The sequence below is a fragment of the Palaemon carinicauda genome, unplaced genomic scaffold (assembly GCF_036898095.1).
Source record: "Palaemon carinicauda isolate YSFRI2023 unplaced genomic scaffold, ASM3689809v2 scaffold16, whole genome shotgun sequence".
NCBI lineage: Eukaryota > Metazoa > Arthropoda > Malacostraca > Decapoda > Palaemonidae > Palaemon > Palaemon carinicauda.
The window spans coordinates 606,208-632,137 of NW_027169147.1; the positions used below are offsets into that span (position 1 = coordinate 606,208).

The 25,930-nt window shown below is 47.4% G+C and overlaps 2 protein-coding genes across 2 annotated transcripts in view; both read left to right on the forward strand.

Annotated features, from left to right (window-relative positions):
• Positions 1-20,899, forward strand: part of LOC137635684 (zinc finger protein 570-like) — a 99,120-nt gene extending 78,221 nt beyond the window's left edge. The window contains exon 2 of the mRNA XM_068368137.1: positions 19,443-20,899. Within this exon, the coding sequence (XP_068224238.1) occupies positions 19,665-20,297 (633 nt within the window). The 5' untranslated portion in view covers positions 19,443-19,664 and the 3' untranslated portion in view covers positions 20,298-20,899. The remainder of the gene's footprint in view (positions 1-19,442) is intronic.
• On the forward strand, positions 14,911-16,922 carry LOC137635688 (zinc finger protein 813-like). The gene has a single exon (XM_068368140.1). The coding sequence runs from the start codon at positions 14,911-14,913 to the stop codon at positions 16,297-16,299; it is 1,389 nt and encodes a 462-aa protein (XP_068224241.1). The 3' UTR covers positions 16,300-16,922.
• Positions 20,900-25,930: the final 5,031 nt, after the last annotated feature.

Sequence of the window (25,930 nt, forward strand, 5' to 3'; positions counted from 1 at the left end):
TCTTTAATTTTCTGCTTTTTCTTTTCAGCGTGTGTGTTGGTTGGAAGTTGACCTTCAGTTATTTCTTTACAATGCGTACATGCCCTGGAGTTGCCAGTCGTCCTTGTGGGACTTTCATGTCGGACGTAAATACGGATCCGCACACCCTCTGCCCTCAATGTCGGGGCCGACGGTGTGACCAGGAGAACATGTGCCGTGAGTGCAGGGAGTGGTCTGCTTCCCAGTGGGAGAGGTTTGGCCGTCGGCGTAAGAAGAAGTCCAAGAGAGACCGTTCTCCTCCGGGGTTAGCCTTGAAGGAGGAAGGTTCTCGGGACTCTTCTTCTGCCGCCCAAACCTCCTCCGAAGCTCCCCCTTGTCCGCCTCTTAAGGAGAGTCGGCCGAGTGGGAGCGCAGGCCCTTGTTCTGTTTCCCGACCTTCGGTGGGGGGAGAGGGCGTCGCCTCCCATAGCGAGGCGGTTCCCCCTCCTCCTCCGGGGGAGGTTATTGATAGTGCCATATCCAGTGATCTTTTACAGATTTGGTCGTCCCTGGGGCTTAAGGGCTTGCCCTCCAGGGTCGCTCTTATTGACCTTGTCTCGTTGGGGGCCGCTGTTAAGCAGTCGCCGGCGGTAGCCGAGGTAGACCCTCTGTCTATTGTCGACGTCGTGGTGACAGAGGCCTCCGACGTGGCTGGGCCTTCCGCCGCAGGTGCTGTTGCGGGTGATGGTGCTAAAGACTCTCCTCCTCCTTCCGTACACCCTTCGAAGGGGGAAGTGAGTCCTTCGGTCTCGGCTGCTGCTCAGCTTCCTTCTGAGGGAAGTGCTTTAACGGAGACTCCCCTTCGGAGGACCGATGGTCCCGACGATCTTCCCCGAGGCCGCCTCCGCCGTAAGGCTCACCGTCCGCTACGCCACAAGGGCCTCCCTTCCCCTTACAGGGGAACTAAGAGGCGCCTTTTTGGTTCTTCATCCTCCGGGGGGGACTCTCCTCGTCAGCCTCAACCTACAGCTCCGCCCTCCTTGAACCTCTCTGCAGACCGCTCTCCATCTCCTGCCAGATCTTCGCCTTCTGGAGAACTCGTCACCCGACGGGCAACGGTCCCTTCGGGGCTAAGGGATCCTTCCCTTACGCGAGCAGTGCTAGCGCACAAGCGCTCTCCTGCTCGCCAGCGCTCTCCTGATCTTCAGCGCTCTCCTGCTCGCCGACGCTCACCTGCTCGTCGGCTCTCTCCTGATGTTCGCCCCTCTCGCCAGCGCTCTCCTGCTCGTCAGCTCTCTTCCGAGCGTCAGCGCTCATTTGAGGACCATCGCCCCGCGGTCTCTGACCACCCTTTAGTTCCTGCTGAACTCCCTGCTCACTATCTGCCTGGTCCTGTGGCTACGCAACATCGTGCTGCGCGTGTGTCAAAAACACATGTTCGCCAACGCGCCAGCGATCTCCCAGTTCCTGCTCGTGAACGCGCCGCGCCACCTGTCCTTTCACATGACACGCGTCGACCTTCTGCTCGCCAACGATCACCTACGCGCCAGCGATCACCTACGCGCCAGCGATTACCTCCTCGCCAGCGTTCACCTGCTTGCCAGCGCGCACAGGCGATCTTAGTATCGCCTATTCAACAGCGACAGCTAGCGCGCCAACGTTCTCCAACGCTCCTGAAGGAACATGGTTCGCCAGCTTCTAGCTCGCCATCGCGCGATCGCCCGCCTGCGCATGTTGCTCGCCATCGCTCGCCATTGCACGATCGCCCTCCTGCGCATGCTGCTCGCCATTGCTCGACCCTGCACGATCGCCCTCCTGCGGATGCTGATCACCATCGCACCCCATCACGCGATCGCCCACCTGCGCATGCTGCTCGCCATCGCTCGCCATCACGCGATCGCCCTCCTGCGCATGCTGCTCGCCATCGCTCGCCCCTGCACGATCGCCCTCTTGCGGATGCTGATCACCATCGCACCCCATCACGCGATCATTCACCTGCGCATGCTGCTCGCCATCGCTTACCATTACACGGTCATTCACCTGCGCATGCTGCTCACCATCGCACGCCAGTGCATCGACATGCCACATCGCGCCATCGCTAACTTGAGCGACTGCACTCACCAGCTCATCATCGATCGCCTGTGGATCTACATCGCCAGCGATCTTCCTCACCTACGCGGCAGCGCGTTCCCTCGCCGTCGCGCCAACGCTTGCGTTCGTCGCCTCGGACACGCGTTCATTTACCTGCCCATCCCTCGCGCCCACTCGCCTGCGCGCCCGCGCGACCGCTCGCCTGTGCGCCCGCGCGAGCATCCACCTGCGCGCCCGCGCGATCGCTCGCCCGCGCTCCCGCGCGACCATCGTTCGCGGCGAATTCCGCAGCCGGTGGTAGCAGCAGGAACGCGTGCTCCTAGACGGCACTCGGGATCACCTCCATCCAAACACAGGTTGGTAGTGCAGGACGAGGAGAGGTTAGTACATCATTCTTCCCCACCTTCTTTTCAGGCAGGTACCGTCGTGTCCACTCCAAAGTATCGCCCGATCCCTTTCCCTTTAGCGAGGATTTCGGACTCTGTGTCCTTGGAGCAGCAGACTTGGTTTGGTCCTCTGGCACGGGCGTTAGTGAGGGTTATGAAACCAGCACTCGCCGGCCAGGGTAACAAACCAACGGCTGTCTCTCCTACGCTGAAGAGAAAGAGAAGAGTGGACTTCGTGGTGACTTCCCCCAGGGCGAAGTTGGTTCCCAAGAGGTCGGTCGCGAAGGTCCCTTCTCCTGCACGAGTACTCTCTCCTTCTCCCGTGGACGAGGCCTTTCCGTCCTCAGGTGAGTCCAGTGGGGCGGTAGTCTTCCCCTCGGCACCAGGGGGGGAGACTTCGCTTCAGGCAGGAGAATCGTCTCGTGAGGAAGGGGCCCCTCGAACCTCGTTGTTGGGATCCTGTATTCCTCCCAGGAGGGAATCCAAGGATTCCAAGACCGTCCCTAAATCCTCTGCAAGGATTCGTCAGGAACCCACGACTACCCAGGGGAATGTCCACGTATCACCCCAGGAAGAGATTCTTGGGGCAGGAGACTTAGCTGCCAGCCCGCAGGGAGGAGAACAGCAAGAATCCGAACATGCCTTCTGGCAGGTCCTAAGCCTGATAAGGCAACTTAACAGGTTTACGGATCCAGTCATCGCCCCCCGTGAAGGCAAAGACACGATTCTGGATGAAGTGTTTGACGTTCAGAAGGCCCCTAAGACCAGTGCAGCTCTGCCCTGGTCTCGGGGGCTGAAGAGTGCCAGGGCTAGGGCCAACACTCAGCTCGCACTTCTTGCCTCCTCCAGTCGTTCCACTGCCGGGAACAAACTCATCCCTCCTCCTCGGCTCCAGCAGAGGAGGTATTTCGAGATCCTGGGTGAGCACAACCTCGCTCTTCCTCTCCATCACTCTGTGGAGGAGCTGGCGAAGGGAGTTCCCCTTGAGAAACTCTCTGCCCGGCAGGTGTCGTTCTCGGCGGCAGAGATCCTTAACCACGAGAAGGTCGCTAAGTGTGCCATGCAGGCCACTTCGTGGCTGGACTTCTGGCTAGGATCTCTAGGCATCCTTTTGCGATCGGAGAACTTGTCCAAGGAGACCAATAGGAAGGCCCTAGAGACCTTCTTGCTCTCGGGCACCCGCTCCATCGAGTTTTTGGCGCACCAGGTTACCACCCTGTGGGCCAACTCGGTGTTGAAGCGTCGCGATGCTGTGTCCGAGAGATTCCATCCGAAGGTCCCCGCCGTAGATGTGTGTAGGCTCCGACATGCTTCCCTTCTGGGGGAGAGCCTGTTTGAGCCTCAAGACATGGAGCGAATGGCTGAGAGGTGGAGGAAATCCAGCACGGACTCCCTCCTCCACAGGGCCCTTACAACTCGGCCCTATTAGCCTCCAGCCCCGCCACAACAGCAGCAACAGCCTCGTAAGGCTCCCAAACAGGCACCGGCAGCTAAGAAAGTGGTGTCTAAGCCCCAGCCCTTTCCAGCCAAGGTCAAGAGGGGCGGTAAGTCCTCCAGGGGAGGCAAGACTCCTAGGGGTGGCGGCCGCGGCCGCAAGCCTTAGGGGTGGCAATCCCCCTGCATGTCCACCTGTGGGGGGATGCCTTCAGCGTTGCGTCCGCAGGTGGCAGCAACACGGGGCTGATGCTTGGACGGTCTCTGTGATCGGCCAAGGTTATCGCGTCCCATTCACAACATCTCAGCCTCCCCTGACAGCGAATCCAGTGTCGTTAAGCTCCTATGCCACGGGATTGGCAAAGGGGCTGGCCCTTCAGGCCGAAGTCGAGACCATGCTCGAGAAGGGTGCTCTCCAGGAGGTCGTGGACGGCTCCCCAGGCTTCTTCAGTCTACTCTTTCTTGTAGAGAAGGCTACTGGAGGCTGGAGACCCGTCATCGATCTCTCAGCTCTGAACAGGTTTGTCAAACAAACCCGGTTCAGCATGGAGACAGCAGACACGGTCAGACTTGCGGTGAGACCACAAGACTTCATGTGTACACTGGATCTAAAGGACGCTTACCTCCAGATCCCAATCCATCCGTCTTCCAGGAAGTACCTGAGATTCTGCCTAGACAACAAGATCTACCAGTTCAAGGTGCTGTGTTTCAGTCTCTCCACAGCTCCTCAGGTGTTCACCAGAGTGTTCACCCTGATTTCATCTTGGGCGCACAGGAACGGCATTCGTCTCCTTCGTTACCTGGACGATTGGCTGATCCTAGCAGACTCGGAGTCGACCCTTCTACGGCACCGAGACAGGCTTCTGGATCTTTGCCAGGATCTGGGGATCGTGGTAAACCTCGAGAAGTCCTCTCTGCAGCCGTCCCAACGACTGGTTTATCTAAGCATGCTAATAGACACCAATCTCCACAAAGCCTTTCCATCAGACGACCGGATAGCAAGGCTGAGGAGGGTGGCGGAACCTTTCCTCAAGTGAAAAGAACTCCCCGCCCAATCGTGGTTGCGTCTCTTAGGCCACCTATCCTCCCTGGCCCGTCTGGTTCCAAACAGCCGCCTCAGGATGAGATCCCTTCAATGGCGGCTCAAGTCCCGGTGGAATCAAGGATCCGATTCCCCGGACATTCTGATCCCAATGGGGTCTCTGGAACAGACGGACTTGCGGTGGTGGCTGGCCGACGAGAACCTGCGGAAGGGAGTGAGTCTTCTCGTCCTCCCCCGGAATTGACTCTGTTTTCAGACGCGTCAAAAGAAGGGTGGGGGGCGCACGTTCTGAACCAGAGGGCCTCAGGCCTTTGGTCAGAATCAGAAAAGTGCCTACACATCAACCTGCTAGAATTGAAGGCCGTCTTTCTGGCTCTTCAGCAGTTCCAACGGTCCCTGGCGGGTCACTCCATGGTGGTGATGAGCAACAACACCACGGTAGGGGCTTATATCAACAAGCAGGGAGGCACTTTTTCGCAACAGCTATCCCATCTTGCAGTAGAGACTCTGAGGTGGACCGAAACCCACTCGATAACACTATCAGCTCGCTTCATTCCTGGCAATAGGAATGTGCTCGCCGACAGTCTGAGCAGGGCTTCGCAGATAGTGAGTACCGAGTGGTCTTTGGATCCTCAGATAGCCAACAAAGTCCTGACTTTGTGGGGTTCCCCGACTGTGGACTTGTTCGCGACAGCCTTGAACTTCAAGCTGCCCCTGTACTGCTCACCAGTCCCGGACCCCAAGGCACTCTGGCAAGATGCTTTCCAGCAACGGTGGGACAACATCGACGTGTACGCCTTCCCACCGTTCTGTCTAATGAGAAGGGTGCTCAACAGGACCAGACTATCGGTCAACTGTTCCATGACTCTGGTAGCTCCGCTATGGCATCACACGGAATGGTTTCCGGACCTTCTGCAACTCCTGACGGAACTCCCAAGGGAGCTTCCTCCTCGACACGAGCTTCTCAGACAACCCCACTCCGGCGTCCCTCACAGGGCCGTAGCCTCTTTTGTGGTTGGTGTCGTGGAAGGGGTATCTCTCCACTCGATGCCACTATTCCAGCAATAGCGGACTTCCTCGTGTATCTGCGAAAAGAAATGCGCCTTTCTGTCTCGGCAGTGAAAGGCTATCGCTCAGCCTTAAGCTTGGCCTTCAGATTGAAGGGCGTGGATATTTCTTCATCGCTAGAACTCTCTTTACTCATATGTAGCTATGAGCTTACCTGCCCCCAGTCGGAAGTGAGACCCCCTCCTTGGAACGTGGTTCGAGTCCTCAGGTCTCTTAAGAGACCTCCCTTCGAGCCATTACGCCAGGCCTCCGATCGCCACCTGTCTTGGAAGACGGCTTTCCTACTCGCCTTGGCTTTGGCCAAGCGAGTTAGTGAACTTCATGGTCTCTCGTACGACATCGCCCATTCAAGGGGATGGGGGGAGGTAACGTTCAGGTTCGTCCCTGAGTTTGTGGCCAAGACTCAGAATCCTGGAGTGCCGGATCCTCGGTTCGACTCTTTCAGGATCGGGAGTCTCCGTTCTGTAACAAACGACCCAGACCAGCTGCTACTATGTCCAGTGAGTTGTCTGAGGCACTACTTGAAGACAACGGCTGCAGTCCGTCCTCATGTGCGAGCTTTGTTTGTGAGCACAGGCAGGACAAAGAGGAGGGTCACCAGGAACACCATCTCAGCTTGGATTCGAAGGGTTGTCCACCATGCCCTGAATCCTGACCCTCCTCCGTCACGTCGCCCTCGGGCCCACTATGTCAGGGGTATTGCTACAATCCCTGGCCTTCAAGAGAAACTTCTCTGTGACGCAGGTACTTCAAGCTGGGGTCTGGAAGCGTCAAACGACCTTCACAGCCCACTACCTGCAAGACGTGACCCACAGGAGCCTCGATACGTTTTCTATCGGCCCTGTGGTGGCTGCACAACAGCTGGTCTAACCTCAGGCTCCTTTTTGGACAAGTAGCAGTAGGTTGTGGGCGTTGTTACCCGGTCTTAGTCTGCGTGAATGAAAGAGTATGTCTGACCCTTACTTCTTTCTTCATTCTCCCCTCTCTTGGGGAAGCAGCATCCTGGTCCTCGCATAGCTGACCTCGACCTCTGCAGGTAATCCATGCTTCTTTGTGCTCCTAGTATTAAGCTTAATACTGTTGCATCTCCCATACCCTGACGAGGTGGTATGGGGAACGTCCTATCCTAGAATTCCTATCTGAAGGTCTCAAGGTCAACTTCATAGGACGAGTCACACTCTCCTCCTCACACTACTTATGTAGGCCACTCGTTCCTAGCGATGCTAGGAACTTGTGAGGTACAGGGGCTCCCTCTCTCTAGTGCTGCTCACTGAGGGATCGAGCCCCCGGGCAAGCCGAAGTCAGTAAGGCTGGGGACTTTCCACCCTTCCTAAGGGGTAAGTCACCCTCTGTAAATAGCGTGGTTTGTATTTCGGTTACGGAACAAATGACAAATTCGAAGATAATTTGTATTTTTCCTAACCATACAAACCTTAGCTATTTACACATATGTGCCCGCCATCCCTGACCCCCAAGTCAAGTCCTACCTCTAAGTGAAGTGAAGCAAGTCACCGGTGTGTGGAGGGGGGAGGGGTAGCAAGGTACCCTTCCCCACCCCCCGCTAACTAGCGCGGGGGTAATTAACCCTCGTTAAAACTATTGGCTCGTCATTTCACCTGCGCTAATAGGTAAACCCCCCTCTGTAAATAGCTAAGGTTTGTATGGTTAGGAAAAATACAAATTATCTTCGAATTTGTCATTTTCCCTATGTATACAATCTTGGAGCTCTTAACACAACCTGGTCCCGCCATCACCTTCCCCCAGGGAGTTCTGCCGCAATTGCACAGTGACTTTCAGTTACAAGTGGTGGTGTGAGCAGAGTGGTTGGTCCAACTCTCGCTCTCCCTTCGCTAAGTAGCTAAAAGTTTTACAGCTAGTTCCAGCTGTTGCCAAAATGCATCTCCAGTGTAAAGAGATCCAGGTTTGTATAGTTGGGAAAAATACAAATTATTTGCAAATTTGTCATATTAGCCTAATTATTACTATTAGAAGCGCCAAGGTGCGAAAGCAAATTGCCACTAGCCCAAGGGACCAAATAGTTGACAGTCTGGTGCAGTGAAGAAATAGAAATGTAAAGAATAAACTTAATAAGAGAAAAATGATATTATTTCAAGATAGATAACTGTTGAATTAATAAGCATTATAAAAACCAGGAAATAAAACATTGTTAACAGAAAAACATTTGTACTAAGTTTGAACTTGTAAATATCTACTGATTCAGTTGCAGGGGCAGTAGTTGATTGGCTTGGTCACAGCCTAAATAAAGCTTAGAGAATAATATACAGCATTAAGCCTTTTGAAACAATGCTGGTGACATTGTCTCTTTTTGAAAGTAATACTGGATGATTCTACCTGCTTCTTGTACTGTAGTGAAGTTGTGAATGTAAGCGGGAAGGAAGATTTAAAGGCCAGTCTGCTCATATTGGAATATGAAGCCATGCAATTATTTACAAAGGACTATGGTACAGAGATAGCTGCATTTTGGGGGTTTGAATATAAGTATAGTAATAAGGTAAAAAAGTATTTTTTAAGATTTATGTGATTTTCTTGATGTGATCTCTTTTATGGTCTTAGTGACTAGTTTAGGTTTTATAATTTTCCTTTGGATTGTCCTTGAGAGGAGAATCTTCATTAAAATATCTAAATATTTGGTTTCTCTTTCATTTCCACAATTGCTCTTCTCAAACATTTCAATCTGCATTGATCTCTCTGGAGAGAGAGAGTTTCTCATCAAATGATTTTACAGCATTCTTAGTACAGTACTGTATTCAGGTTTCACAAGAATGAAGTTAAGATTTAAAGATATTTTGCTGAGTAATATTCCAAGTCCCAGGGCTGGGTCTTGTGGGTAAAATCCATAACCCAATTTATTTAAGAATAAATTCTACAGGTTTCAGTATTAATGTGAGTTAACGAAATTAGATATCTGATATTATTAATTAAGTTTACAGTATATTGATTGTATTTGGGGTACAGAGCAGTAATCATGTCCAGAGGCTGTCATGGTTTGTTTTTGGAAATGCAATTTGTTTGGACTCATAGCTCACCCTAATGTTAACTGTAAGAAGTACAATCATTTGGGTCTAATTTCGTGTCAAGTTAGTTGTCAGTGTTTGAATATGAAAAATAGAAGATTGAAGGATTAAAAGCAATATTTTTTTTTTTTTTTTTTTGTAACTTTCAAGAAATATTTGTTCTGTCTATACCTTCGCTGTTTATAGGGATATTACTTTCGGCAAGGCTGGAAGATGAGCCATAAGACTTTTAGTGAGGGATAATTACCTAAACCGCCAGTTAGCGGGAAGGTTGTGGGTAGCCGGCTACCCTGTTCACTCACACACTGGGCTGAGCATCTACTTTGCTTTTGGCTTGGTGGAGAACGGACATTGCTGCTCTCCTGCTCCCTTACCTTTTTGACTTGCCATTGAGTGATAGCTTTGAATTATTCTTTGTATGTGCCGTAACTGGAATACGAACCTACGCTATTCAATAGGGGTATTACTTTCAGTGAAGCTGAAATGACGAGCCATTAAGATTTAGTGAGGTTTAACTACCCATTCCGCTAGTTAGCGGGCTTGTGGGGTAGCTTGCTACCACTCCCTCTCACACACCGGTGATTTAATTTACTTTGCTTCTGGCTCAGATGGTAAACGGTTGTTGCTGTTTTTCATCCTCACCAAGTTATATTTTGAACTGCCATTAGTGCTTTTTGTTTATACTTTCTCTTTAATAGTGTGTGTTTGTGTTGTCTTGTGCAACCATGCATACTTGCCCTGGATTTGAAGGCCAACCCTGCCGGACCTTCACGTCAGCCATGGACACTAACTGCCACACCCTTTCTCCCATCTGCAGAGGTCAACGGTATGATTGTGGTAATAAGTGCAATGAGCGTCGGGACTGGTCTGCTTCCAAGTGGGAAAGATTTTGGCGAGGGCGGAAGAAGAAGTCATAGCAGGATATTTCTCTTTCGAAGGTTCTTTTTTATGAAGGAAAAATAACAAGATCTCTTCTTCTGTCTACATACCTTCCTCCGAAGCTCCTACTCGTTCGAGTTCTTCTGAGAGACCGTCGAGCAGTAATGAAGACTTTAATTTTTGCCAACCCTTTTGCTTAAGAGATGGTGTTGTTTCCCCTAGCGAAGTCGTCCCACCTCTCCCCCCGGGTAAGGCCTTGTCTATGGGTTCTGTGTTACAGGTGTGGTCGTCCTTGCAGCTCCCGGGTCCGCAATGCGAGTGTGCAGCCGTCGTTGACTTCTGAGCTGGATCCTCTAATTCTTGTCGATGTTGTGGTGTCAGAGGCATCTTCTGTGGCCGCTGTTGACGCCCCTGACCCTCTAGACTCTCCTGCTGTTGCTGACGACTACGTTTCCCCTGTTCTGTCCATCCTTCGAGGGGGAAACTAAGTCCATCGTCTGTCTCTCATATGAGTGGTTCTTCCGTCGAGTGAGTTCTCTCATAGAGACTCCTCTTCGGAGGACTGCTGCTCAAGGTCAGCTTGCTGATCCCACGTCGCAGAGCTCACCCTCTGCTTTGATTTAAAGGTTGCCCTTCACCATCATTGAAAAGGCTCTTCAGCCTCGTCTTCACAGCCGTCACCCACAGAGGAGCTGCTGCTTCAGTGGTCTTCTGGCCCTCGACTTTCGCCTTTTCCTGGTCCTTCTCCTGACGACGCTGCGGCTAGTCCTCGGACTTCAGCCCTGGACTCTTCTGCATATCATTCGCGATCGCCATTGGTGGATGTTCGCCTTTCCAAAGGGCACATTCCTGTTCCAGTTCGACATTCCAGTCGACCTCCTGACCTGTCGTTACTGTTCCCATCTCCTGTACATCCTCGGATGTTCTACCTAAGTGTTCAGCGGAGCGCAACTCTCTCCAGCTTGCCAGCTCCATGCAGTGCACCTGTGCTCTCCAACAGCACGTTAGCGCCAGCCTGCACTCAAAACTCTTTCCTGAACGTCTTTCTCTCCACTGAGTCGGCGCTCTCCAGAACATTGACGTTCCCTTGACCGCTAGCCTTCTTCTCATCTTCAGCCCCCTCCAATGCTCCAGCGATCTCGCGATTGTCGACGCTCTCCAGCACAGCCCTTTCCTTCCAAAGAGTAGTGTTTGCCAGCTCGCCAGCACTCGCCAGTGCAACTCCACTCTCCAGCTCAAGCTCGTTAGCGCTCCCTGAGACATCAGTACTTTCATGCGCAGCCTCGTTATCAGGCTCACCAACGCTCTCCTGCACGAAAGCGCTCTCCAAACCAACAGTGCTCTCTTGTACGTCACCCCACTCCCAAGCGCCAGTGGTCCACTGTGCAACAGCGCTCCCTGAGATATCAGTGCTCTCATGCGCAGCCTCGGTATAAGGCTCGCCAATGCCCTCCTTGCACAAAAGCGCTCTCTTGTACATCACCCCACTCCCAAGCGCCAGTGGTCAACTGTGCAACAGCGCTCTCCTGTGCCAAAACTCTCTCCAGCTTGCCAGTGCTCACCTGCACGCTAGAGCTTTCCTACGAATTTACCGGAAACTGCGCGCCAGCATCCTCCTGTGTTGCGTCGTATTGCATGCCTGCGCGTTCTCTACAAACCGCACCAGCATCATCCTGCTCAGCGTCTTACTGCGCGCTATTGTTCTCCTGTGTGCTCTCCGGGCCGCTAGCACTCACTGTCCCACTTGCGTCATGGCCATGAGCAGGTTCTACAGGCTCCTAGGTTTTAAAGAACATTGAGTAGATGGCTCACCATCGCATCATTCCCCTCCCTGCTAACGCATTACAGCGCGACCGCCGAGGAAAGGAGGAGGGGTCTCCACAGAAGGGTTCAGGATCCCGAAGCTGCCTTCCTCGAAGGTGGATCCATCAACAGCAGAGACTCCTCTCAGGGAACTGTCGGTCCCTTTCCCTTCAGGGCCTTCAGGGGATCTGTCTGACAGTGCGTCAGTCAGTCAGCAGCCTTGGTTCAGGGCTCTGGTCAGAGCAGTGGTGCAAGCCTTCAAGCCTGCTCTGTCTGCCAGCTCTTCAGAGCATTTTACATCTACAGCAGACCTACTGTAAGGAACCACAGCTTCTTCTCCCCTGAAGAGGAAGAAGGTCTCAGATGTGGTTACTTCCCCTAGGGTAAAGCTGACTCCTATTAGGCTATCAAGGTCTGCTCGTGCATCTTCCACCGGACACTGTTCTACCTCACCTCTGCCGAGGGGGTAATACCAGGGAGGGGCTTCCTCTTTTCCACCTTCGGAGGAAGTTTCCCCTCGCACGGAGAGTTCACCCTTGATGGAAGGCAGGAGGGACATGACAATGCACATTTCGATGCTTGAGCCCTTCCTCCTTCCACAAAAGAAACCGAAGGACTCCAAGACTCTTCCTAAATCCTCTTCAAGAACCTCCAAGTCTACAGATGCAGCCTGTTACTCGAGGGATGTGCGCGACCCACTCGGAGAAGAGCTCTCGGGGGTGGAAAAAGGAGACTTCGCTGCAAGTCCAAGTCCAACGTCGGAAGGAGAGCAGAAAGAGTCGGACCATGCATTCTGTCACGTTCTGACTCTCATCAGGATTCTCCATGGGTTTATCAACTGAGAGAGAAAAGACACGGTGTCTTTTGCACCTAGAAGCCCTCAGAGACCAGTGCATCCTTGCCTTGGACTCAGGGCGTGAAGGGTGCCAAGGCTACGATCATCCTACAGCTTTTTGAGCTCTCCTCCTCGCAACGTTCCGGCTCTACCACCAAGCCTCCCCCACTTCCTGTCTGCAGCAGAGGAACTATTCTGAGATCTTAGACGTGCCTTCTCCAACTCCTTTTCTTCCCATACAGGCTACTTTGTGGCTTGATGTTTGGTTATGGACCTTGGAAATCCTGGTAAGAACTGAGGATTTCTCAAAGAAATGTACCAGGGTTCTCACCATTACTCCCACCTGTACCAGGTTTCTGGGAGTCTCCTGCTTCAGGTGGACCCTTTGCTTCCTCGCCTGTTCCAACAACTAACCCCTTTAGTCCGCCAGAGACTGCAGACAGTGGACTAGGGGAGCAGTTCTTGGGTAACCAGGCCAAAGCCAGTAGGCCAGAAATGGCTCCAGTAGCTACAGCCGAGGCAGTTCCCCTCTCTCCTCAGCAGCATTTAGTTCCACTCTCCAGGCTGGCAAATGACAGTGCTAAACATCAGTCTAGCTGGTGGTAGTGGCTCTCAACAGTTCCTGCACAGGTAGTGGCACTCTACAAGAAGGGGCAGAGGCACACTCAAAGGTACTCTTCGGGACAGTAGATGGCAGTGTCCCCCTCCAGGGCAGCAGACGGCAGTGTCCCCCTCCGGGGCAGCAGACGGCAGTGTCCCCCTCCAGGGCAGCAGACGGCAGTGTCCCCCTCCAGGCCAGCAGACTGCAGTGTCCACTTCCACGCCAGCAGACTGCAGTGTCCCCCTCCAGGCCAGCAGATGGCAACAAGCTTGGACCTTTCTCATGTCACAAGCTGGGTACTTTGTTTGAATACTTTGACTTTGACCGAAAATGCTCTTTCTTGGTGTTAATTGCTAAGAAATTTTCATCAGAAACCTAATGGGACTGTATTTTGAAACAGGTACTTGTGTTTTGTATTGATAAAGGAGTGCCCAATTAGTGGGAGGCTTTTTTTTCAAATAATTTTTCAGTCTTGTATTGTTTTTCAATTCTAATTCCATGTCATAGCAATGAACTTTTGTTACTAAGTCGTCTTCCCTTCGTTCAAGTATCCCCAGTACATGAGGACAGATGCCCACTTACAAGATGAGGAAGTCTTCAGGTGGACAGCTCCTCCCTGTCTCTGATCTGGGCGTTTTATCAAGGCAAGGGAAACCAGTCGTCTTTCCTTGGCCCTCATCGCTCCCTCCTGGCCACGGAAGGACTGGTTCCCAGACCTTTTTGAGGGCCTAGTGAACCCTCACTTTCATTGTCTTCATCAGGGGCTCCACATGCTTCATCTTCATGCTTGGAGCCTGTCAGGAGGTTCTCAAGGTAAAAAGGCTTTTCATCTTGTTAGCCTAAGCCATGTGATGCTCTACATGTTTTGTTTATCAAGTCAAATAGGCAGTTTTTTTTTTTTTGCGCTGGTGCCAGATGAAAGGTCATTCTTCATCCAGACCCTCTCAGCCTAAAATTGCAGAATTCCTGGTCCATCTTCACAGGGATGGAGGGTATCTGTTGTTCATGAGGAGGCACTGGACAACACAAAGGCAACCAGAAAGAAACAACTTAACAAGTGAGTAATGTTACTTTGCCATAACAGTAGAACCAAAGCAAAGGCAGAGGGAGATATATGGAAGAGTTTGTGGTAAATGTTCCTGTCTGTGCAAGATTACTATAAAGCCTTTTGCTGTTCATAATTCTGGAGGAAGGCTCAGAGGTGCATAGCAGTATTGGCAAGACAATTTTGATGGTGACTGGAGAGGAAGTACAGTAAAGGAAATAAGACAAATGATGAAACTTCTTTGTCTATTTGAAGAGCAAGGGGAAAACTATATAAAGAATAAAACCAATAATGTCACAGGAAATACTGTGGATTATAGAATCTACAGAGGATATGAGATTTTTAGATGCCTGAAATGTGTAAAAAGAACAGATAGAACACAGACCAATGTCTGAGGTTTGTATGTTTAGGGAAAAATGCAAATTACAGTACTTTATGAATTTATTTTATTTTTAGAAAACTCCATTATTTTTATTGAGTTTTCCTCTTCCCCAACTGATTGTAGTTTTCTATTCTTCCAGACTTTTCATCTCAAAGGAAGGAATCGTCCACCTTTTGCTGCTAAAGCTTGTAAGCTACTGAAGGTCTATGCAAGAGACGTAAGACTGGAAAAGAAAGGGTCATGTTGGAAGATTTTGTTGTACAGTGTGATGTCTGAGAATAGGAAGTTTATTCTTAATTTCCTCTTTGAAGTCTATTGAAAATAATATTAAAGGGTTTGTCATCTTGTGATATGGAGAGGATGATGAATTCTGAACCACCTTTTGAATTTTCAATGAAAAGTGAAATTGAAGATCTATTTCCACCTGCAGTCGATCCTGGAAATAATGATACGTCTGGCAGTGTTGCTCTCTTTAATGATGGCGCTCTTTTCTTGGATCTAAAAATGGAAGTCAAAGTAGAGCCAGAAATATTCGATTCTAGCGAAAGCTACTTGAAAAATTCCAACGAGTACGATGCATCAATGAGTGAAAACGGTTCATTAAGTTGTAAAGGGGATGTCAATGATGAGGAAAGTGTAGACACTTACTTAGGGACAGTTTTGAAAGAGGATAAAGTAAAAGAAAAAGGAAGACTTTCACGTGTAATCAGTGGAAGAGAATTATTACAGAAAGATGTTGTGAATCAAGAGGTGAATCAAATAAAGGAGAAGCAGATAAAAAAAAGGATCTTTGATAATGATAATGCCAGTGCTCTAGCTAGAAAGCGATGCACATGCAGTGAATGTGGGAAAACGTTTTCTAATATATATAATCTTGCAGTGCATTTAAGAAATCACACGGGAGAGAAGCCATACAAATGCAATGTCTGTAGCAAAACATTTATTACAAAAGCACACTTCACTACACATTCAAGAATTCACACGGGAGAGAAGCCATACAAATGCGATGTCTGTAACAAAACATTTAATACAAAATCACATCTCACTATACATTCAAGAATTCACATGGGAGAGATGCCATACAAGTGCGATGTCTGTAGCAAAACATTTATTACAAAACAGTGTCTCACTATACATTCAAGAAATCACACGGGAGAGAAGCCATACAAATGCAATGTCTGTAGCAAAACATTTATTAAAAAACAAAGTCTCACTATACATAAGAGAATTCACACGGGAGAGAAGCCATACAAGTGTAACGTCTGTAGCAAAACATTTAATGCAAAATCACATCTCACTGTACATTTAAGATTTCACACGGGAGAGAAGCCATACAAGTGTAACGTCTGTAGCAAAACATTTATTACAAAATCATATCTCACTGTACATTTAAGAGTTCCCGCGGGAGAGAAGCCATACAAATGTAATGTATGTAGCAAAACATTTACCCAGAAACACAATCTCACTATACATTCAAGAAATCACACGGGAGGGAAGCCATACAAGTGCGATGTCTGTAACAAAACATTTAATACAAAATCACATCTCACTATACATTTAAGAATTCACACGGGAGAGATGGCATACAAGTGCGATGTCTGTAGCAAAACATTCACTAGAAAACCAAATCTCACTGAACATTTAAGAATTCACATGGGAGAGAGGCCATACAAATGCAACATCTGTAGCAAATTCTTTTCTCACCTGCGCGCCAACGCTCTCATGCAAATTTACCGGTAACTTCACTCCAGCATCCTTTTGTGTGGCGTCATACTGCGTGTTCTCTGGAAACCGCACCAGCATCATCCTGCTCAGCGTCTTACTGCACGCTATTGCTCTCCTGTGCACTCTCTGGCTCACCAGCGCTCCCCACTTGCGCCATGGCCATGAGCAGGTTCTACAGGCTCCTAGGTTTTAAGGAGCATCGAGAAGACAGCTCACCATCGCATCATTCTCCTCCCTGCAAACGCATTACAGCGCGACCGCCATGGAAAGGTGGAGGGGTCTTCACAGAAGGGTTCAGGATCCCGAAGCTGCCTTCCTCGAAGGTGGATCCATCAACAGCAGAGACTCTTCTCAGGGAACTGTCGGTCCCTTTCCCTTCAGGGCCTTCAGAGGATCTGTCTGACCGTGCGTCAGTCAGTCAGCAGCCCTGTTTCAGGGCTATGGTCAGAGCAGTGGTGCAAGCCTTCAAGCCTGCTCTATCTGCCAGCTCTTCAGAGCATTTTACAGTTATAGCAGACCTACTGTAAGGAACCACAGCTTCTTCTCCCCTGAAGAGGAAAAAGGTCTCAGATGCGGTTACTTCCCCTAGGGTAAAGCTGACGCCTATTAGGCTATCAAGGTCTGCTCGTACATCTTACACCGGATACTGTCCTACCTCACCTCTGCCGAGGGGGTAATGCCAGGGAGGGGCTTCCTCTCTTCCACCTTCGAAGGAAGTTTCCCCTCGCACAGAGAGTTCTCCACCACTGATGGAAGTCAGGAGGGACATGACAATGCAGCTTTCGATGCTTGAGCCCTTCCTCCTTCCACGAAAGAAACCGAAGGACTCCAAGACTCTTCCTAAGTCCTCTTCAAGAACCTCCAAGTCTACAGATGCGGCCAGTCACTCGAGGGATGTGCGCGACCCACTCGGAGAAGAGCTCTCGGGGGTGGAAAAAGGAGACTTCGCTGCAAGTCCAAGTCCAACGTCGGAAGGAGAGCAGAAAGAGTCGGACCATGCACCTAGAATCCCTCAGAGACCAGTGCATCCTTGCCTTGGACTCAGGGCATGAAGGTTGCCAGGGCTATGATCATTCTACAGCTCTCTGAGCTCTCCTCCTCGCAACGTTCCGGCTCTACCACCAAGCTTCTCCCACCTCCTGTCTGCAGCAGAAGAGCTATTCTGAGATCTTAGACGTGCCTCATCCAACTCCTCTTCTTCCCATACAGGCTACTTTGTGGCTTGATGTTTGGTTAGGGACCTTGGAAATCCTGGTAAGAACTGAGGATTTCTCAAAGAAATGTACCAGGGTTCTCACCATTACTCCCACCTGTACCAGGCTTCTGGGAGTGTCCTGCTTGAGGTGGACCCTTTGCTTCCTCGCCTGTTCCGACAACTAACCCCTTTAATCCGCCAGAGACTGAAGACAGTGGACTAGGGGAGCAGTTCTTGGGTAACCCGGCCAAAGCCGGTAGGCCAGAAATGGCTCCAGTCTCTACAGCCGAGGCAGTTCCCCTCTCTCCTCAGCAGCATTTAGTTCCACTCTCCAGGCCGGCAAACGACAGTGCTAAACATCAGTATAGCTGGTGGTAGTGGCTCTCAACAGTTCCTGCACAGGTAGTGGCACTCTACAAGAAGGGGCAGAGGCACACTCAAAGGTACTCTTCAGGACAGTAGATGGCAGTGTTCCCCTCCAGGGCAGCAGACGGCAGTGTCCCCCTCCAGGGCAGCAGACGGCAGTGTCCCCCTCCAGAGCAGCAGACGGCAGTGTCCCCCTCCAGGCCAGCAGATGGCAACAAACTTGGACCTTTCTCATGTCACAAGCTGGGTACTTTGTTTGAATACTTTGACCTTGACCGAAAATGCTCTTTCTTGGTGTTAATTGCTAAGAAATTTGCATCAGAAACCTAATGGGACTGTATTTTGAAATAGGACTTTTATATTTTATTTCTTTTTTTTTTGGGTGTTTGGGTGTCCTAGGAAAAAACCAGGAACTTGTGTTTTGTATTGATATAGGAGTGCCCAATTAGTGGGAGGCTTTTTTTTCAAATAATTTTTCACTCTTGTATTGTTTTTCAATTCTTATTCCATGTCATAGCAATGAACTTTTGTTACTAAGTGGTCTTCCCTTCGTTCAAGTATCCCCAGTACATGAGGACAGATGCCCAATTACAAGATGAGGAAGTCTTCAGGTGGACACCTCCTCCCTCTCTCTGATCTGGGCATTTTATCAAGGCAAGGGAAACCAGTCTTCTTTCCTTGGCCCCCATCTCTCCCTTCTGGCCTCGGAAGGACTGGTTCCCAGACCTTTTTGAGGTCCTAGTGAACCCTCCTGTTAGATTGCTAGAGAGACCAGATCTACTCAAACAGCCTCACTTTCATTGTCTTCATCAGGGGCTCCACATGCTTCTTCATGCTTGGAGCCTGTCAGGAGGTTCTCAAGGTAAAAAGGCTTTTCATCTAGTTAGCCTAAGCCATGTGATGCTCTACATGTCGATTTTATCAAGTCAAATAGGCAGTTTTTTTTACGCTGGTGCCAGATGAAAGTTCATTAATCTCTCAGCCTAAAATTGCAGAATTCCTGGTCCATCTTCACAGGGATAGAGGGTATCTGTTGTTCTTAAGAAGGCACTGGACAACACAAAGGCAACCAGAAAGAAAAAACTTATGTTAGTAATATGAATTTGCCATAACAGTAGAACCAAAGCAAAGGTAGAGGGAGAGATATGGAAGAGTTTGTGGTAAATGTTCCTGTCTGTGCAGGAATACTATAAAGCCTTTTGCTGTTCATAATTCTGGAGGAAGGCTCAGAGGTGCATAGCAGTATTAGCAAGACAATTTTGATGGTGACTGGAGAGGAAGTACAGTAAAGGAAATAAGACATTGGATGAAATGTCTTTGTATATTTGAAGAGCAAGGGGAAAACTATTTAAAGAATAAAACCAATAATGTCACAGGAAATACTGTGGATTATAGAATCTACAGAGGATATGAGATTTTTAGATGCCTGAAATGTGTAACAAGAATAGATAGAACACAGATCAATGTCTGTGGTTTGTATGTCTAGGAAATATGCAAATTACAGTACTATATGAATTTATTTTATTTTTTAGAAAACTCCATTAATTTTATTGAGTTTTCCTCTTCTCCAACTGATTGTAGTTTTTTATTATTTCAGACTTCATCCCAAAGGAAGGAATCATCCACCTCTTGCCGCTAAAGCTTGTAAGCTACTGAAGGTATATGCCAGAGACGTAAGACTGGAAAAGAAAGGGTCATGTTGGAAGTTTTTGTTGTACAGTATGATGTCTGAGAATAGGAAGTTTAGTCTTAATTTCCTCTTTGAAGTCTATTGAAAATAATATTAAGGGGTGTTTCAGCTTGTGATAGGGAGAGGATAATGAATTCTGAACCTCCTTTTGAATTTTCAATGAAAAGTGAAATTGAAGATCCACTTTCACTTGCAGTCGATCCAGAAAATAATGATACGTCTGGCAGTGTTGCTCTCTTTAATGATGGCGCTCTTTTCTTTGATTCAAAAATGGAAGTCAAAGTAGAGCCAGAAATATTCGATTTTATCGAAAGCTTCTCGAAAAATACCGACGAGTACGATGCATCATTGAGTGAAAACGGTTCATTAAGTTGTAAAGGGGATGTTGATGATGAGGAAAGTGTAGACACTTACTTAGGGACAGCTGTGAAAGAGAATAAAGGAAAAGAAAAAGGAAGACTTTCATGTGTAATCAGTGGAAGAGAATTATTACAGAAAGATTTTCCGAATCAAGAGGTGAATCAAATAAATGAGAAGCAGATAAAAAAAAGGATCTTTGGTAATGGTAACGGCAGTGCTCTAGCTAGAAAGCGATGCACATGCAGTGAATGTGGGAAAATGTTTTCTAATAGATTTAATCTTACAGTGCATTTAAGAATTCACACGGGAGAAAAGCCATACAAGTGCGATGTCTGTTGCAAAGCTTTTACTAGAGAAGCCCATCTTACTGCACATTTAAGAATTCACACGGGAGAGAAATAAAAATGTAATGACTGCAGCAAAACATTTACTACAAAATCAAGTCTCACTGTACATGTAAGAATTCACACGGGAGAGAAGTCATACAAATGCAATGTCTGTAGCAAAGCATTTACTTAGAGACAATCTCTCACTGAACATTTAAGAATTCACGTAGGAGAGAAGCCATACAAGTGCAATGTCTGTAGCAAATTCTTTACTTCGGAAAGATATCTCACTAAACATAAGAAATCAAAAGAGAGATCTATTCCAATGTCATGAATGTGGTAAAACAAATAATTTCAAACAGAATCGATAAACATTTAAGAACTCACATGGAAGAAAAACCATTCATGTGCAAGGACTTTGGTAAAGCTTTTTGCTCTGAAGGTTTCCTCAAGAATCATCATAGAAGGAGGTGCTATAAAATCTGATATTGTGATCTGGAATAAAGAAGAAAAAACAACAAAGATTATAGATGTCAGAGTTCTTATACCTTCGCACGATTGCCTATGCCGGTAGCTCTCAGAGTCCACGAGGTGACCTGGTGCCTCCAAACAGCTCATGCGAAGCACAGAGTATCACCTCAGGTCAGGCACTAGCCAGTTAGTGAGTCTCCACTGTAAAGATCGTAGGGGTTTGTATATAGTGCCGTAACAAATGACAAATTTGGAAATAATTTTTATATTTTCCTTTCTATACAATTCTGGAACTCTTACCATATACTGGTCTCGCCATCATCTTCCCCCAGGAAGTTTTGCCGCAATTGCACAATGACTTTCAGTTACAAGTGGTGGTGTGAGCAGGGTGGTTGGTCCAACTCTTGCTCTCCCTTTGCTAAGTAGCTAAAAGTTTTACAGCTAGTTCCAGCTGTTGCCAAAATGCATCTCCAGTGTAAAGAGCTCCAGGTTTGTATAGTTAGGAAAAATACAAATTATTTCCAAATTTTTCATGATAGCATAATTATTACTATTAGAAGCCAAGGTACAAAAGCAAATTGCTAGTAGCCCAAGGGACCAAATAGTTGACAGTCTGGTGCAGTGAAGAAATAGGAATGTAAAGAATAAACTATATAAGAGAAAAGTGAGATTATTTAAAGATAGATAACAATTTTGAATAAATAAGCATTATAGAAACCAGGAAATGAAACATCGTCAACAGAAAAAACATGTGTACTAAGTTTGAACTTTGAAATATCCGCTGATTCAGTTTCAGGGCCAGTAGTTGATTGGCTTGGTCGCAGCCTAAATAAAGCTTAGAGAATAATATACAGCATTAAGCCTTTTGAAACAGTGCTGGTGACATTTTCTCTTTTTGAAAGTAATACTGGATGATTTTAAATATGAAACTTACCCGCTGGTTATATAATGACTAAAGTCCCTGGACGACCTGCAGAAAATTCAAAATCTCGCGCGGCTTATCGCAGTTATGCCAGGTGTACACTAGCGCCCTCGTACTACAGGTAGAACTATACCAAACCACTTAAGATTTTCTCTGCCGCCATAGCTGGCTGTACTATTGGAAATTCTCTCTCGCTTTTTTACTCTGTTTGGACGTTATTTGGTGATGTATTAACGTTTTTGAGTTTGGGCTTTCGCTTATTTGTTTTATTTGATCTGTGATCACGTATTTATAACTTAAAAGGTAGGATTAGAAGGTTTTTCAACCTATTTTAAACCTCACGAAAGCATAAGGGCGGGATGTAAACATTTCGTCCATTGATGACGTCACAGCCTCTTCCGTAGGCTAAAAGTCTGTCTTGCTTTTTTACAAAGAATGATAAGTGAATACTTTCTTTTGAAGTATTAAGTTGTAAATTAAATTAAAGGATTATTATTTTGAGAAAATTTTATCCTTTTAATAGTTTTCTTTAGATAATCTTCGATCTGTTTGTAAAGATTAACTAGCGTTCATTTTATTTTTGTTGCACAGTTGTCAGTATCGTTACAATATTACAATATTTTGTAGCGATTTTTTGAATAGTACATTCTTCTTACTTCTCAAATTTTTAAGTTGTACTATGTAAAAGGAACATTTTATTTTGCAATTAATTGGTCCTTTCAGTATTTTTCCTTAGAGATTAAAGGAAGCTACAGTTCAGTTTATTTTATACGATGCAGTATTCTTTACAATCGTGCACGATTCTATGTATCGTTGTTGCCTTGGAATACTAAAATTGTTCGTATATTATTTGTAGATGTTCCAATAGTACGAGTGATGATTCGTCTTTTATTGGAACCCCTTAATTTAAGGGTTTATTTTAATTTATAAATATATCTATTCAGGTAATATTTAATATTTAATATTTTGTTGCATTTATATGGGATTCAGTGACGTTTGCATTCCCATTCAAACCATTGACAGAATTGTAAGTCTCTCTCTACGGAGTTCATTTCGTTTGAGAGAGCGTATACTTTGGTTTTAAAATAATTGTGAAACTATCTTTTTACCAAAGAGTAAAATGCAAATTTTCTAGTGCTAAATTGTGCAGTGAATTCTATTCAGTGAAGAGTGCTTCTATTCGGACCTGTCGTTATCCTAGCCTCTGTCAAGCTCCCAGACCCAGGGGAGAAGTTAAGTCGAACGGCGAAAGGAATCGAGAGGGTAGCCAGGCGTTACAGTCTTTTAAGACCCGAACAGAAGTCCTCTCGAGTGTTTCTGTCGATCCCCAGAACGCTCACCCTCGCTATAGATAAAGCGAGGTATTAGTGTTTTCAAACATTATACGTGCGCTTCAAGCGCTAAGCTGAAAACAAAATTAGATTCGTTCTGCATGTGTTACATTTCATGCGGCGCGGACGTAGTGCCCCCGCCTCCACCTGATGGGTGTCGTCTCCCGACAGTGACAAGTGCTAGGGATCGACAAAGATAAGCGCTAGGGATCGACGAAGATAATGCTGAATACATTTCGCCTAAGGTTGATCCTTGATCTTTGCTGTTAGACATGAAACAGCAACTATCTTCGTTTATGCAGTCTTATCAGCCTGCTGTTAACAGTGCGGTTGGGTGTCACGATTCCAGTCTTTGACACGGTCGCACAAGCGACGTGTCTTTAACGGTGATAACTCGTTGTCACGCAGGCGGCCTATCAGCCGCAATGTTCAACGGTGGGAGCAAGTGGATGCATTACTTCAATTACCTGCTCAACGCAAACCGACCGCTAATAGCGCCTAGTTTCAGTCTATTCAGGCGCGCCGACGTTTGCCAGGCAGCAGAGCATGCTACCAACCGACATGACAGACAGCAGAGCCAGCGGAACGGAGCGAAGCGTCAGTGTGCACGCTTCAGTGTTAGTGTAGACGCTTCAGTGTCAGTGTGGACGTTTCAGCGTCAGTGTAGACGCTTCAGTGTCAGTGTGGACGCTTCGCTACCTATGACAATAGACTTTGATGTCTTCCTAACCATGACCGTCTAGCGTTGAGTTATTGTTGCTCCAGGTGCTATATTAAGAAATAAATCTTAACTAGAAAGATATATTCTCAGACCAAGGCCTGCTGGGCTAACTCTTGGTTGGGAGAACTAGAATTAAAACCTCTAAGCATTGAGGTCTGAATTCAGAATCCTAAGGAGTGGATTCCTAAGAATCAAGACTTCTCTTCCTAGGATAGAGTATTGTAGAAGGAAGGGAATAACTTTCAGAAACTCATGAGAATTTTTCTGAAGAGTTCCCCTTTTATTTTATACCTGCTGGTCCTCGTTCCGACTTCAGAGTTTTCGCTAGTTCAGTTGATGGTGTCTCTATTTATTTTAATTTTATTACTAGCCAGGCTACAACCCTAGCTGAGAAAGCAAGATGCTTTAATCCAAAGGGATCCTATCAGGAAAGATGGCTTAGAAAGTAAATAACGGATTTTGAGCGAAGCGAAAAATCTATTTTTGGGTGAGATCGCCATGGCATCCTGATGGAAGGTTCCTTTTTGGTAGCTTCCTTGGGTATATCACTACTAAGTATTCACAGAGAATTTAACCACAGGTTATCACAGAATTCTAACTTCTGGAGCGAGTATCCTAAAGGTTTCCCTTTTAAGACATCGTATATCAACAGGGGACGCATGTATTAACGCGCCACATAGCTATCTACACCCCAAACAGAGTTAACACTTCGGTGTGTAGGGGCGGGGAATAGCTGGGAGCCGTTCCACAGCTAATCTCGTTCGTGGCTACTTTTGGTACTCGAGACGTAAACAAACGGGCGCCATTGCTAAATGACGTCACGTCCGTCGTTATCCTGAAGCCAGTTGCTTGCCGATCGCCATGATACAGCAGAGCAGGGTGGGACCTAAAAAACTGGACGAAGTAGCAGGGAGGGTCCATCAGGACGCCATGGCTATCTCACCCAAAAATAGATTTTTCGCTTCGCTCAAAATCCGTTTTTTGGGCTCAAGCCATGGCGTCCTGATGGAAGAATACCAGAGAATCAATGTATCGTGGTAGATTTTCCCCTATTGAGTAAGTGCCAAGGGCTTTGAACAGGGTAGCATAGTAATCTTAATAAAAGAACCGTAGGGAAGAGACCTTCCTGCCCCCCTGGCAGTGAAGTTCCCACGGGCCATGCTGAGATCAAAGCGGGTATCGAAGGGCTATTCACCCTGCTAGAAGAACCTGAGGAACTTGGAGACAAGACTGAATGGTTGGCATTCATATAGGAACATTCTCAAAAGCAGACGAGTGGTGGTTAGGCACTGTATGTAGAGGAGAATTATCTCGTCTCTAAGGTATGAAGAGTAAGTATTCGTATTGGAATATTAAATTGCATAGGTGAATATATAATAAGGGTTGAGACCTTAGTATCTTCATTAACCATAAGAGGAAGGGGATAATAAAACTATGACAGACATGTATTTCATAGGATAAGTAGGAGCGGATTGAGACGCACAAGTAATAAAATAAGAATTTTATTCCACAATTGCAGAAAATTTAAATGAATTGCAATAATACGTAAAGTTAATTTACAACAAATTATAATGTACATAGTAATAAAGACTTGCTCTTGAATCTGAAAGGGAATTTCAAATTTATTAGTAGGCACTCGTTCTCGAGGAACGTCAGTCTTTAAATAAAACACATCATGCTCAAGGCATGCGGCACTCGTGTGACGACTATGACATTTCACCTGGGATAAGAACAGTTATAAGAAAGCACTAAGTGTTTTCGACATCACTACGTATCGCTCGAGGGTCAACATAGGCACCCGAAGAGTTAGAGTCCCAAGTAACTCTCTGTTCTATGCAGAGTTAGGTGCAGGTTTCATAACACTACCTGCGGCTACCACAAAATGTTTGACTTCGTGCACTTGTTTCGCATAATGTTTGAAGAAAACACGCGAGGACTTCCAGCCTGTGAAACTCTTAAGGCTTTCGAAGTCCATACTCTGAAAGAAATTCAGAGATGATGCAACTTTTCTAGGATCGTGACCGGCGGGTGTACTGTCAGGATCCGCTCTGCGAATGAAGTAGGTGATTTTCGCTCTTAGTTGTTTCAGTGAAAGGTCGCTGCCCGATGTTTCTCCTTTGAAGAGTTGGCCTCCGCCAAAGTCTGAAGTTCTGCGAAGATAGACCTTGAGGCTCTCTACTGGGCTTAGAGAGGCATCTTCCTTCAGGGGGCATATTCTCCAAGGGCCCCATCTTTTGGTGGGTAATTCGTTTTTGGCGAGAAAC